General features: G+C 38.0%; 1 gene segment (V, D, J or C); it reads right to left on the reverse strand.

Annotated features, from left to right (window-relative positions):
* Positions 1-479: 479 nt before the first annotated feature.
* Positions 480-892, reverse strand: LOC121438631. The segment is given in 2 exon segments: positions 480-745; positions 847-892. Coding segments are annotated over 2 exon segments (312 nt in total).
* Positions 893-15504: the final 14612 nt, after the last annotated feature.

Genomic DNA, 15504 nt, shown 5'->3' on the forward strand with positions numbered 1-15504 from the left:
CTAGGGCTAACATTTTCCAGGTTATTCTTCTTCTTCACAATCTGACACTTCACTAAACATAACCACTTCTGCCCTGCTTGATGAAGGAGGCAGAAAGGGAAGAAGAGCAGTGCCTGGTGAAAGAGAGAGGGGGAGAGAGAGAGAGAGAGAGAGAGAGATAGAGAGATAAAGAAATAGAGGGCAAAACAGTACAATAAACAGAGAAGCATGTCACAATGTAAAATAGATATTTGAATAAAACTGTGAACACTTCAAAGATTACTGTAGAGAGAATCTTAGAATGTGATATGGAGATGCAGCCCAGACACAGAGGAGTCCATCTCTTTATGCCTCTCTGATCAGGCGCCTCTGTGGCCCAGAGGTCTGTGTGCTGTCAGCGCCACCTGCTGGTCCTAAGCACTTTCCATGGAGGTTTGTGTCTGAGTTCACAGTAGCTTTCACTCACTGTGTCTCTTGCACAATAATATATGGCTGTGTCCTCAGACTTCAAACTGCCCATTTCCAGTGTTCCTGGCATTGTCTCTGGAGATGGTGAATCGTCCCTTCACAGCATCGGTGTAGTAGATGCTATTACTATCATAAATAGATGCGACCCACTCCAGGGTCTTCCCTGGAGCCTGGCGGACCCAGCTCATCCAGTGGTTACTGAAGGTGAATCCAGAGGCCACACAGGAGAGTTTCAGGGACTTTCCAGGTTGCACCAAGCCTCCTTCTGACTCCACAAGCTGAACCTCACACTGGACACCTGCAAACACAGAGATTCCTGATTAGAAAACTGTCACAGAATCCAATTTTCTTCTTCCTCGTGTACACAAATGCACACAGCATATGGTCTCCATAAATTACCTTTTAAAACAATGACAAGGAAAAGCCAACTGAGCCCCAAGGTCATGGTGAATGATCTTTGATCAGTGGTGATCAGTGAATGGGAGGACAAGGGAATACAGGTCTGGGCTCCTCTGTCTGAACTGCAGGGTCAGGGCAGTGCTGGTTTTCATTGGCAAAGAGAAGCCTCATTTGCATGTCTTCCTGCTGCAGTTGCTCTAGAATTGGAGCATTGAAGGAAGGTGTTGCTCATGACAGATATAAGGCATCAAAATCAATGATGAAAGTTATAGAAATTGACATAAAATTATAGTTTCATATTCACATTTTTCTTGTGAAAAATTCACAATACTCCAGTTAGTTCCTTTATGTGACTGTGCACAGAACATGCGGATATATATCAGGTCTCCTCAGTACACATATGAAATTAAATGTGTCAAACACAGGTTTGTTTCTACATAAGAGCTCAAATTTTCCTACGTTCTGACCTAGAAATGGACTCTCCCTGATGTGGCTCTTTGACAAGGTAGGTCACAACATTCAGATGCTGTTAACATAACTCACTCTCTGCTGAAAGAACACTTGGGAATTTTCTGAATTTTACTTAATTTTGAGACCATGGTGTCCTCATGTTCTAGAGATATCCCTTGTCACTCTTTCTCTGCACTGCTTTGCACTTGCTAATGAGACCTATTTCCATTTGCATCAAATGCAATTTTATTTTTCATTCTGAATTTCTCTCTTTGATTCCTTTAAACTCCTACTTTGCTGTTATCTTCTTCCATCTTTACACCAGGCAACTCATGACTGTCTTTATTTTGTGTTAGAATTGTTTTCATTTACCTAATAATATAATTATCAAAACCAGAATTTTGATTAAGTTTTATGATGAACTTGTTGTTATTTAATCATTTGTCTGGTTTCCATCTTATTCATCAATTTTTCATCATCACTGCCACTTTTTTCTTTAACAGCACCAACATTACCCTGAGCTTCATTCTCCTTGTCTCTCACTTAAGATGCCTTCCTTTCCTAGGGTTCCCCTTCTTCTTACATGTTCTATAAAGCAGATGGCAGCACACCTAACACAACAAATCTAGGTGATTAATATGAAAGAAACAGGTAGTCTTTGTCCTTCTCAATATTTGTTTATATTTTATGACATAACTGTTTCTAGTTCCACTTACATTCTCCAAGACTCAGAGAACTCTGAGGAGAGGGAGTGGAAAGTATATAAGAGGTTGAGCATAAAGAAGAGCACTGTGAACTGCTGAATTTTGGATTTGAAATGACTCTCACATCATGAACTTATAATGGTAGTTGTTTTCTGTGTAAGCATACCTAAAAACAAGCCAGTCAAAACCATTGTGTGAATTATTTCTAGGCCTTCCTTCTTATTAATAATCTGTTGAATATAGATCTTTCCTGAAAATTGAGACACTTTCTTTTTGAGAATGTGATCATTAGTAGGTTTCTTATACTAAAGTGCCTGGCTACACAAGCATGTACACATGGGTAGCATTAACTAGACTTAAAGAGGTCAATAAGTTGTGAAATGTTATTTTGGGGATGATTATAGGTAGCTGAAAGGGAAATAGGGTGCAAATGTGATTATATTTAACTGTATATATTTTGGGTATGCAATTCCTCAAAATGAAGAAAGAATAGTACCCATTGAATAGATGAATTGTTTTAAAAATAAATCCCCAAAGAAAATGCTTAAGGAAGATACTACTAAATATGAAAGAAATGGGTAGGCAAGGCAAACTTTAGAAATAGAAATGGTTATGAAGGTTTATCCACACTTTATTTCGAACCACAATGAAGTACCTTGAAAATAAATGCAGCTTGCCACCAGCTCAATTGCTGACATATGGGGTCTAGGAGAGGAGCTACAGACTTGAGGTGGTTGATCGTGTTGTGGAGGTGCCCAGGGAATAGTAAGGATTTGCAAGGTAAATACAGGAGTTCTCTTAGGCATACATGGGTCATCTGTCAGGTAGAAAGCAGGGCACTGTGCAATTTGCGTGTGGGTGAATCAGTAGAACATGTCCACGGTAATAGATGGGGTGACAGCTGCATTTTGAGAAGAGATTAGATGTCAAGAGAGCAAATTTACTACTTGGATTTTCTAACCAGGTTGTGCAACTGATGGTTTCCTGCAAAGAGAGTGGCTGGGAGAAGAGACAGAGAACAGCAGGTTACTGACAAGTGGGACTTTGTGAGACCCCTTAGGGAAGATGTTATGGGAGTGATAGGTGCAAGATAGGTCATTATATTGGTGTGTCGATTTAATGAGACAATGAACATATGTAAGTCTATGATATGAATTGGGAAATCTAAATGAAGAGGGATTGGGAGCTGAAATAGAAGATCTTGGATTAACAATGAATAAAGACTTGGGGATTCCATTTAGACAAAGTTGCTGAGGAGGGGCATCAATATTGACTAGCAACCCAGGTGTATGGGGCAGTTGTAGGATCATGGGAAGGGAAGGATGAAAGCATATTTTTTATATTTCATATATCTGTTAAAACACAACTAATCAACAGTTCTTGAAGATCACCTCAATTTCAAGACAGTGGGAGACAAAAATGCTGCCTAAAATATAATGACCATCTTTCTTATTTGTGTTTTTTTTTTGGTTTAAATCTACTCTTTTTTTTTACTTTATTTATTTAATAAGGATTTCTGCCTCCTCCCCACCACCGCCTCCCATTTCCCTCCCCGTCCCCCAGTCAAGTCACCCTCCCTCGTCTGCTGGAAGAGCAATCAGGATTCACTGACCTGTGGGAAGCCCAAGGACCGCCAACCTCTATCCAGGTCTCATAAGGTGAGCATCCAAACTGCCTAGGCTCCCCGAAAGCCAGTGCGTGCAGTAGGATCAAAAACTCACTGCGATTGTTCTTGAGTTCTGAGTATTCCTCATTGTCCGCTATGTTCAGCTAGTCCAAATTTATCCCATGCTTTTTCAGACCCAGGCCAGCTGGCCTTGGTGAGTTCCAGATAGAACATCCCCATTGTCTCAGTGTGTGGGTGCACCCCTGGCGGTCCTGAGTTCCTTGCTCGTGCTTCGTCTCCTTCTGCTCCTGATTTGGACCTTGGGATTTCTGTCCGGTGCTCCAATGTGGGTCTCTGTCTCTGTTTCCTTTCATGGCCTGATGAAGGTTAATATTCAGGAGGATGCCTATAGGTTTTTCTTTGGGTTCTCCTTATTTAGCTTCTCTAGGATCACTCACTATAGGCTCAATGTCCTTTGTTTAAGGCTAGAAAACAAATATGAGTGAGTACATCCCATGTTCCTCTTTTTTGGTCTGGCTTACCTCGCTCAGGATAGTGTTTTATATTTCCATCCATTTGTATGCAAAATTCAAAAGTCTTTGTTTTTTACTGCTGAGTAATACTCTAATATGTATATATTCCATACTTTCTTCATCCATTCTTCCATTGAAGGGCATCTAGGTTGTTTCCAGGTTGTGGCTATTACAAACAATGCTGCTATGAACATAGTTGAGCATATACTATGTTGTATGATAGGGCCTCTCTTGGGTATAATCCCAAGAGTGGTATTGCTGGATCCAGGGGTAGGTTGATCCCAAATTTCCTGAGAAACCAAAACACTGCTTTCCAGAGTGGTTGCACAAGTTTGCATTCCCACCAGCAATGGGTGAGTGTACCCCTTTCTCCACAACCTCTCCAGCAAAGGCTATCATTGGTGTTTTTTATTTTAGCCCTTCTGACAGGTGTAAGATGGTATCTTAAAGTTGTCTTGATTTGCATTTCCCTGATAGCTAAGGAAGTTGAGCATGACCTTAAGTGTCTTTTGCCCATTTGAACTTCTTCTGTTGAGAATTCTCTGTTCAGCTCAGTGTCCCATTTTATAATTGGGTTGATTAGCCTTTTACGGTCTAGTTTATTGATTTCTTTATATATTTTGGAGATCAGACCTTTGTCAGTTGCGGGGTTGGTGAAAATCTTCTCCCAGTCAGTGGGTTGCCTTTTTGTCTTAGTGACAGTGTCATTTGCTTTACAGAAGCTTCTCAGTCTCAGGAGGTCCCATTTATTCAACAATGCCCTTAGTGTCTGTGCTGCTGGGGTTATACATAGGAAGTTGTCTCCTGTGCCCATGTGCTGTAGAGTACTTCCCACTTTCTCTTCTATCAGGTTCAGTGTGTTCGGACTGATATTGAGGTCTTTAATCCATTTGGACTTGAGTTTTGTGCATGGTGATAGATATGGATCTATTTTCATTCTTCTACAGATTGGCATCCACTTTTGCCAGCACAATTTGTTGAAGATGCTCTCTTTTTTCCATTGTATACTTTTAGCTCCTTTATCTAAAATCAGGTGTTCATAGGTTTGTGGGTTAAAGTCATGGTCCTCTATTCGATTCCATTGGTCGACTTCTCTGTTTTTATGCCAATACCAAGATGTTTTCAATACTGTAGCTCTGTAATAGAGTTTGAAGTCAGGGATGGTAATGCCTCCAGACAATCTTTTATTGTATAAAATTGTTTTGGCTATCCTGGGTTTTTTGTTTTTCCATATAAAGTTGATTATTGTCTTCTCCAGATCTGTGAAGAATTTTGTTGGGATTTTGATGGGGATTGCATTGAATGTATAGATTGCTTTTGGTAGAATTGCCATTTTTACTATGATGATCCTCCCAATCCAAGAGCAAGGGAGGTCCTTCAATTTTCTGGTGTCTTCTTCAATTTCTTTCTTCAAAGACTTATAGTTCTTATCAAATTGATCTTTCACTTCCTTGGTCAGAGTTACCCCAAGATATTTTATCCTATTTGTGGCTATCGTGAAAGGTGATGCTTCTCTGATTTCCCTCTCTGCTTAGTTATCCTTAGTGTATAGGAAGGCAACTGATTTTTTGGAGTTGATCTTGTATCCTGCCACATTACTAAAGGTGTTTATCAGTTGTAGGAGTTCTTTGGTAGAATTTTTGGGGTCACTTATGTATACTATCATATCATCTGCAAATAACGAAAGTTTAACTTCTTCCTTTAAAATACGAATCCCCTTGATCTCCTTATGTTGTCTTATTGCTATTGCTAGAACTTCAAGCACTATATTGAAGAGTTATGGAGAGAGTCAGTATCCTTGTCGTGTTCCTGGTTTTAGTGGGATGGCTTTGAGTTTTTCTCCGTTTATTTTAATGTTAGCTGTTGGCTTGCTGTAAATAGCTTTTATTATATTTAGGTAGGATCCTTGTATCCCTATTCTCTCCAAGACCTTTATCATAAAGGGTTGTTGAATTGTGTCAAATGCTTTTTCAGCATCTAATGAAGTGATCATATGTTTTTTTTCTTTCAGTTTATTTATATGGTGGATTACATTGATAGATTTGCATATGTTGAACCAGCCCTGCATCTCTGGGATGAAGCCTACTTGATCATAATGGATAATTTTTCTAATGTGTTCTTGGATTCGGTTTGCCAGTATTTTGTTGAGGATTTTTGCCTCGATGTTCATGAGTGAGATTGGCCTATAATTCTCTTTCGTGGTTGAGTCTTTGTGTGGTTTTGGTATCAGAGTAACTGTAGCTTCATAAAAGGAATTTGGTAATGACCCTTCTGTTTCTATATTGTGGAATACATTACGGAGTATAGGTATTAGGTCTTCTTGGAAGTTCTGGTAGAATTCCGCATTGAAACCATCAGGTCCTGTGCTTTTTTTGGTAGGGAGGTTTTTGATAACAGCTTCTAATACTTCGCGACCAACAGGTCTGTTTAGATTGTTCACCTGGTCCTGGTTTAACTTTGGTATATGGTATTTATCTAAAAAAGTGTCCATTTCTTTTACATTTTCCAGTTTTGTGTTATACAGGCTTTTGTAGTGAGATCTAATGATTCTCTGAATTTCCTCTGTGTCTGTGGTTATGTCCCCCTTTTCATTTATGATCTTATTTATTTGTGTGTTCTCTCTCTGTTGTTTAATTAGTTTCAATAGGGGTTTGTCGATCTTGTTGATTTTCTCCAAGAACCAGCTTTTGTTTCATTGATTCTTTGGATTGTTTTCTGTGTTTCTATTTCGTTGATTCCATCCCTCAGTTTTATTATTTCCAGTCTTCTACTTCTCCTGGGCGCATCTGCTTCTTTTTTTTTTCTAGAGCTTTCAGGTGTGTTGTTAAGTCCCCAATGTATGCATTCTCCATTTTCTTTAAGTGGGCACTTAGTGCTATGAACTTTCCTCTTAGCAATGCTTTCATTGTGTTCCATAGGTTTGAGTATGTTGTCTCTTTATTTTCATTAAATTCAAGGAAGACTTTAATTACTTTCTTAATTTCTTCCTTGACCCGGGTGTGGTTCAGTAGTTGACTGTTCAGTTTCGATGAGTTTGTCGGCTTTCTGTGGGTAGCATTGTTGTTGCCTTCTAACTTTAATCTGTGATGATCAGATAGGATATAGGTGGACACTGATACTTTTTTGTATCTGTGGAGGTTTCCTTTGTTTCCAAGTATGTGGTCAATTTTTGAGAAGGTGCCATGAGCTGCAGAGAAGAAGGTATATTCTTTCCTATTTGGGTAGAATGTTCTATAGATGTCTGTTAAGTCCATTTGCTTCATTACCTCCAATAATTCTCTTAATTCTCTATTAGGTTTCTGTCTGATTGACCTGTCCCGGAGAGAGAGGTGTTTTGAAGTCTCCTACTACTAGTGTGTGTGGTTTGATGTCTGCCTTGAGTTCTAGTAATATTTCTTTTACATAAGTAGGTGCTTTTATATTGGGGGCGTAGATATTCAGGATTGAGACATCATCCTGATGAATTGTTCCTGTTATGAGTATAAAGTGACCATCTCGGTCTCTTCTGATTGATTTTAGTTTGAAGTCAGTTTTGTTAGACATTATTATGGCCACACCTGCTTTTTTCTTAGGACCATTTGCTTGAAACACATTTTCCTAACCCTTTACTCTGAGTAGGTGCCTGTGTTTGTGGTTGACATGTGTTTCTTGCAAACAGCAGAATGTTGGATCCTGTTTTCGTATCCAATCTTTTAGTCTGTGTCTTTTTATAGGTGAATTGAGCCCATTAATATTAAGTGATATTAATGACCAGTGGTTGTTTACTCCGGTTATTCTTATTGCTTTTGGTAGTAGAGATTGTGTGTCTCCCTTCTTTGAGATGTGCTGGTGAAGGGTCGGTAGATGCCTGAGTTATTGTAGGCAGTGTTGGCAGTGTTCGATTCCTTGGGTTGCAATTTTCCTTCTATTACTTTCTGTAGGGCTGGATTTGTGGCTACGTATTGTTTAAATTTGTTCTTATCCTGTAATGTCTTGTTTTCTCCATTGATAATGAACGATAACTTGACTGGGGATAGTAGTTTGGGTTTGCATCCATGGTCTCTTAACTTCTGCAGTACATCTATCCAGGACCTTCTGGCTTTCATAGTTTCCATAGAGAAAGCAGGTGTAAGTCTGATCGGTTTACTTTTACAAGTTACTTGGCCTTTTTCCTTTGCAGCTCTTAATATTCTTTCTTTAACCTGTATATTTTGTGTTTTGATTATTATATGGCAAGGAGATGTTTTTCTTTGATCCAATCTGTTTGGTGTTCTGTATGCTTCTTGAATATTTAAATGAATATCTTTCTTTATGTTGGGAAAGTTTTCTTCCATAATTTTGTTGAAAATATTTTCTGGGCCTTTGAGCTGTGATTCTTCTCCTTCTTCTATTCCTATTATTCTTAGGTTTGGTCTTTTTATTGTGTCCCATATTTCCTGAATGTTTTGTGTTGAGAATTTGTTGGCTTTGCTGTTTTCTTTGATCTGTTTGTTTATTTTCTCTATGGTGTCCTCAGCATCTGAGATTCTTTCTTCTATCTCTTGTATTCTATTGATTATGCTTGTTTCTGTAGACTCTGCTCATTGACCTAGATTTTCCATATCCAGCTGGTCCTTAGTTTGTATTTTCTTCCTTGCCTTCATTTCAGTTTTCAATTCTTGAACTGTTTCCATTACCTGTTTGATCATTTTTTCTTGGTTTCCCAGGGTATCATGTACGTATTTACTCATTTCTTTAAACTTTTTGTTATACTTCTCATCCATTTCTATAAGGGCATTTTTTACATGTTGTTTAAGGGACTCTATTGCCTTCATAAAGTCAATTTTTTCCACTTCTTCTGTGTTAGGTTGTTCAAATACTTCTGTTGTAAGATCATTGGGTTCTGGTGTTTTCATGTTATTTTTCAGATTATTGGGTGAATTCTTGCCTTGGCGTCTGCCCATCTCCTCCTATTGATCCTATCTAATGGGTCTTTTAAAACCCGGATCAGGTTTCCCTGCTGGCCAAGGGCTCCACTTACGAAATGCCCTCGCTCTGTTTCCTGGTTCCTGCCACAGGCCATGAACCCTCTCACCCCTCCGAAGAGTCTTCAGGACAGGACCAGGCTCCACGTTTGCCAGTGACCTGGCTAACCAGAGGCCTACCTCTTTGATTTAATTGTAATAGGGCAATCTGCTCTCCTTATTGCATGTCTGTCCCCGCCGCTTGCGTCTGCCACCGAGCAGGTCCCCCAAAGCCTCTTCCTGAATGGGGTGCCTCTCCGCAGCGTCTGGACGCCACGGCCTCTCCGCCTCCGTGCATCTGTCTTATTTTTGTTTTTTATTGATTTTTGTTGAACGCTACATTTTTCTCTGCTCGCCTCTCTGCCTCTCCCCTCCCCGTCAACCCTCCCAACGTTCTCACGCTCCCAATTTACTCAGGAAATTATGTTTTTCTACTTCCCATATAGATTATATCTATATATGCCTCTCTAATGGTCCTCATTGTTGTTTAGGTTTTTTGGGATTGTGATTTGTGAGTTGGTTTTCTTTGCTTTATATTTAAAAAACACTTATGAGTGAGTAAATGTGATAATTGTCTTTCTGGGTTACTCAAAATGATGTGTTCTAGCTCTATCCATTTGTTTGCAAAATTGTAAATAAAGACATCTAAAATTACCATCTTTTAAGAAAGAGGAATTTCTTTTACCAGGAATCCTGTAGACAAACAACCCATGACTAAAGAAAACACAGAGACCAGTAGTGTCTGCTAACATTAAAAAAAAATTCCATCAACATTTTTCTAAGGGGAAAATGCTAGGGAAACTCATCCAGAAAGCATAAATATTGTCAGTATGTATTCCCCAAATTGGTTAATATAATCATATGAGGGAATATTGACAGAAACTTCAGAGAAAAAATAAATACATTATTATTTTACAGTGTAGTCATTTCATGGGTGTTTACTTACCTGGAAACTTTTCAAGATGTACTTGTAAGCAGAGATTATTGTATGATCACAATACCTCAATGAATTTTCTGTAAAAAATCTGACTAATGTAACTTTGAAGCAGAACCTGCCAGATGAAGGGGAATGCACAATATGTAGTAATGCCACACCAGCTCCAAGGGATTCTTTAATTAATGGGGATCTCACAGATCAAAATGGAGAATAGGAGCTGAATCCAACATCCAGTTGTGGTAAGTAGGAAGGGGGAGGGCACCATATCTTTATGGTTCCCAAAGTCGTGCCAACCATGGTCCAGCCTCTCAAAGGCCATTATCTGAAGGAGGTTCCGTATCACCTCCCTTTTGTGACCAAATAAAAGAATTCCCAAACCAATACAAAACTATATACAATAAGAACAGATAAAGCTGGGCAGTGGTCGTGCATGCCTTTAATCCCAGCACTCAGGAGGCAAAGACAGGTGGATCTCTGTGAGTTTGTGGACAGCCTGGTCTATGGTAGCTAGTTTCAGGGCAGGCACCAAAGCTACATAGAAACCTTGTCTCAAAAAAAAAAAGAACAGGTATCAAGTATAAAAATTAGAATTACAACCAACATAAACAATATTAAGAAAGAATCAAGAGTCTATTATTCTACTGGGTATTAGTTAATATATATATACAGAGAATAGAATTTGACCCTGCAGATGACCTGTCTTTGAGTCATATTTCTCTTTGCTTCATGATCCTTTCTGGATAATTATTTTTTTATTAGGCATCCAGGTGTCCATGGTCTCTTGACTTTTTGAAGATGAGGATTTCCCCTCAAAGACAAGAACTGAACCCTTCTCCAAGTCTTATGATGTTTTTTTTAAGAACTGTATGATTGGCAACTCTAAGCATGAGCTGTCATTTCTCTTTCTCAAGAGGTTTCTCCTTTTCAAATCAAATCTTTATTAATTTTAATGGTATCCATATTTTTTTCACATCCTGTGGGAATAAGAGTGAAACCTCTTCCCTAATATACCACATCTTCTGGTTCCCATTCTGAGGTCAACATATCCTTGACATACACCAGCTGATTTAATTCAGAATTTCTTTCTATTATACAATGTTCCTCTACTGCCATTATTCTTTTTTCATTAGCATTAAAAATGCAAGGTTAATAAAGCTTTATGCAATCTATTTCCTGGGATATTTCCATTCCTTTATGTTTATTTAACTTTTCCTTTAGAGTTCAATTTGAGCATTCTATAGCTGCCTGACCTGTAGTATTATTTGGTATACCTGTAATATGCTTTATATTATGATAAGCAAAAAAAATAACTGTTTCATTTTCTTAGAGACATATGCTGGCCCATTATCTGTCTTTATTTGTACAGGTATACTCTTGTTGGCCATAACTTCTAATAAATGTGTGATTACTGAATCAGCCTTTTCCAAGTCAAGGCAGTTACCACCCTTTGAAAACCTGAGTTCATGTCTATGGTGTGGTATACATATTTTAATTTACCAAATTCTTTAAAGCGAAACACATCCATCTGCCAGATTTCATTTTCCACATTTGTTGTATGTAGGATCCATTCATCCATTGGTACTGATCTGACCTTTGACTCCCCAAATATCTTTTTGCATTGTAAGTTGATATTTTTGTTGTTGTTGTTTGTTTGCTTTTTTAAATCTTAGGAGTAAGGCATTCCTGAGCTCCATTACAACTTAAGTTTTCAAATCTCACAACTGACGTCCTGTTGCTTAACATTGAGTTGGATGGCTTTTCAGAGCAGACAGAATAATAGTGACATAACTATACTTCCATATACATTCTCCCCCAAATAAATAATGTCAGGAGTAAAAGATCATTGTTTCTGCAATGTGGCTGAGAGTAATCTTGAATCAAGAGTCCAGCTAGTTTTTTAGAACAATTGCTTTATTGGCTTATAATGGCTATCTTTAACCTTGGAAAGTAGATATTTGAAAATAACATTTATTTTCAAAATAAAAGCATAGGTGATATCCATTCTAAGTTAGATTTAAAAAGAGCAAAATCTCAACCCTAAACCAAGAATTCCAGGCAATTATCCTCTCCAGTGAGGAGCTCCCTGTTTGGTTATTCAAATACAAAGTGATCAGTCCTGAAATCCTATTAACACAAGCTACGCTAAGTGTACTCAACAGAAGGACTGGAATTAAAGTCATGTGCCACCACTCTGGGAGAAAAAAAAAATGCTGATTTTTTGTATGTCTATCATTTTGCTCTTTTAAAATCTAAGTTGATATTTTAAAAAGCGATAATTACAATAACTTCTCATCTAGCTTCTGAGTCTATTGCTTCTATTTGTACAGTCTGAATTTATCTTTGTAAAAAGTCACTAAAGGTTTCTCTCTGGCCCTGTTTAACCCTCGTATATGATTCAATTCTTTTTCCTATTTCTGAATCCTGTCCCAAGCATTTAAAGCTGCTGTGTGGCATATGTACAAGTAGTGTTCATCATATAGAGCCTGGTCCTGTGGGTTTGAATTATAGCCCTTGACAAGAGTTTGATCTTGGGAAGCCTCAAATCCTTTTGCTTTTAACTATTGTTCAAAAATGTTTGTCCGCTGGGCGGTGGTGGCACACACCTTTAATCCCAGCACTCAGAGGCAGAGGCAGGCGGATCTCTGTGAGTTCAAGGCCTGCCTGGTCTACAAGAGCTAGTTCCAGGACAGGAACCAAAAGCTATGGAGAAACCCTGTCTCGGAAATTAAAAAAAAAAAAAATGTTTGCCCATTCCCCCCAGTGACACTTCCATAATTGCTACAGTCTGTCTTTGAGGACCACTGAAACTAATTAAAACCAATCGTGTGGAGAGGCCTTATTGTTTGAAGCCCACATTTTCACCATTTCCTTAACAAATGATGACAACAAGCCATAAGATACTATTGCTTACTTAATTTCCTTTAGATGCTCGTAACTATAGGTTGCTATTTACATTCTTTGAATACTCTAGGGTATTTATTATTTGATAACTTATCAGATGAGATTACCAGATAAGAGCTAAAACTCTGTGTAAGTCATATTGGACTCTGGCATGTACTAGCTAGGCAAAATCCTGTTCTTGTATCTTCTTTCCCTTATCTTCAGTTCCAATAATTTCCTCAATTTTTTCAAATCTTTTTAACATTGCCTTTTATAAAGTCTGAATCTCCTGTCCTGTGTAAAGTTCTAGTGCCCCCATTCATTCATTTAGCTTCTGGTTCTGCATATTCTGCACATATGATTACAATATATCAAATTTTTCCATTAAAGATAATGTCTCATTCTTGTATATTATATTAATGGTGCACATATTGCCTTCCTGGAAAGATTCCACATCTATTAACCCATCATAACTTTTTAACAGATTCTGATTGTTAAATTCAACCTTATGAATTTTTTTCAGGTAATTTCTCAACACCTTGTGACATCTATTGAATTTTTTCTTTCAAATTAATGTTATCCTTTTCAATGGTATTAAGTTTTTCAGGTAGCTGTTCATTATTATTCTGTAAAGACTATATCATATCTAAAAGTGCCTCATTCTTGACTCTGTTATCAAACCATTTCCTTAAGGAAAATATGAAAAATGCTAATTCCAAAATAAGAGGATGTATAAGGACAATCACACAAGACTTGCAGAATATCATCTATAGCATATGGAAAAATGTTATTAAATTCCTGAACACTAAAATTGTCTGTCATAATATAGCTTTCATTTTTATTAATTCACTTACTTTCTTTAGAAAGTTTCAGTCAATTGTTGTAGGTATAATATTGTTTGCTGGTCAGTAGATGTCATGGTTGCAGCCATGTAGTGGAGAGTCATGGTGGATTGATGACAGCAGAGGTGAACATGCCTGCTTTGGCTGCTGACATAGATGTCTACTTAGATACTGACAAATATGCTTTGTTTAAAAAATTAAGAACAGCTATTAAGGACAATTAAATTGATTCCATACACAAAGAAAGTTTTTTTTGGCCAGAATAAGATAGATACCCAAAATTTTCTATCTGTCATGAGCCACAATATGTGCATCTGGTCAATGTAACACTGGGTGGATCACAATGTGAAAAAAAAATGGCATGCTGCAGCAGGGAATTTCGAGGAGCTAGGCAGTGGCAGGTAGGCTACAGGCAAGAATGTGCCTGGGCTGGCAAACCAGGAGTGTGATGGGGGTTCCAATAAATATTCCCACATGAGTGCCAGAAGAAAAGGAACATGCCAGATGAAGGGAAATGCACAAGATGAAGTAATCCTCCATTGCTCCAGATAAGATGTAATAAGGGTTTCTTTAATTAAAGGAGAACCCAAAGATCATAATGGGGAACAGGAATGGAATCCAATATCCAGGTGTGGCAAGAAGGGAATGGGAGAGTGTGTTGGAAGGCCTGCATTTTTTGGTACCCAAGGTCATTCCTAACCAGGTCCAGACTCTCAAAAGCTATTCTCTGAATGAAGTTTCCAATTATAACCATTGTCTCCACTTTCACTCATGGACCAGCTCCACATTGATGACATATCAGAGAAGGACCATATGGATGCGAGAGCTAGAAGAACCATCTAATGAAGTTTTTTTTCGTGAGACTTGACACCTCAGTGTTTAAATAGTGAATCTTGCAGTAGGAGACAGTTTGACTGTGATATCAAGAAATGAAGAGAAATTCACATCTTTATTTTAAGTGAAAATGGCATTTCTATTGCTTACCCACACAGACATAAGATGGCTGGATAACATAGTCTTTATTTTAATTCCCTGAGTGACCAACACATTATTTGTCAACTTTATAGTTAAACCATGTTCACATTGATAGAGAAGATTGAACCATTTATCCCATGCCCACAACACTTTTTCTTATTCTTTTCCTTAGTCAATGGCAGTCTTTCCATTGGTTAAAAAGCAATTCATCATTTAGGATTTAATTTAGATTTCCTTGGTGATTATAAATATTGGCTTTATGCATCTTCTTCTGCCCACATGCCTTGGTCAAAATGAAATATCCTAGGATCAGAGGGTGGAAGGGAGGAAAATTTCACCCAAGAGAACATTAATTGTCTTCTTTTTCCCTGATCTAAGTGTTATCTTATGGATTTTTCTCAGGCCAATGATAAAAGTGAGTTTATCTTGAGAAGAAAAATAAAGCTTCTAACATGGGGTCTTTCTATTAGTCTTATTAAATATAGTCAGGGGATATAAAAAGAACAAAGAATTTCGATGGAATCCCCATAATTTTGGTACTTACATACTATTTCAGAGGAGGATTCTTGTCTTACTGTTTATCCAATAATCTATTTATGTCAATATGCACATATGGATAGTCTTGTGGACATAGTGTTAGATTCGAGTTCATGATCCAATAACATGGAGCCCATTGCTATACTGCTTCTCTGAATGACACTTCTCTAGCTCACACATATGATACCAGGTCCTTCCAGTCAACAGCAAGA

Source organism: Microtus oregoni, unplaced genomic scaffold, assembly GCF_018167655.1.
Source record: "Microtus oregoni isolate MIOR12 unplaced genomic scaffold, Mior012 000056F_ref0000123, whole genome shotgun sequence".
In the NCBI taxonomy this organism is placed as follows: Eukaryota; Metazoa; Chordata; class Mammalia; order Rodentia; family Cricetidae; genus Microtus; species Microtus oregoni.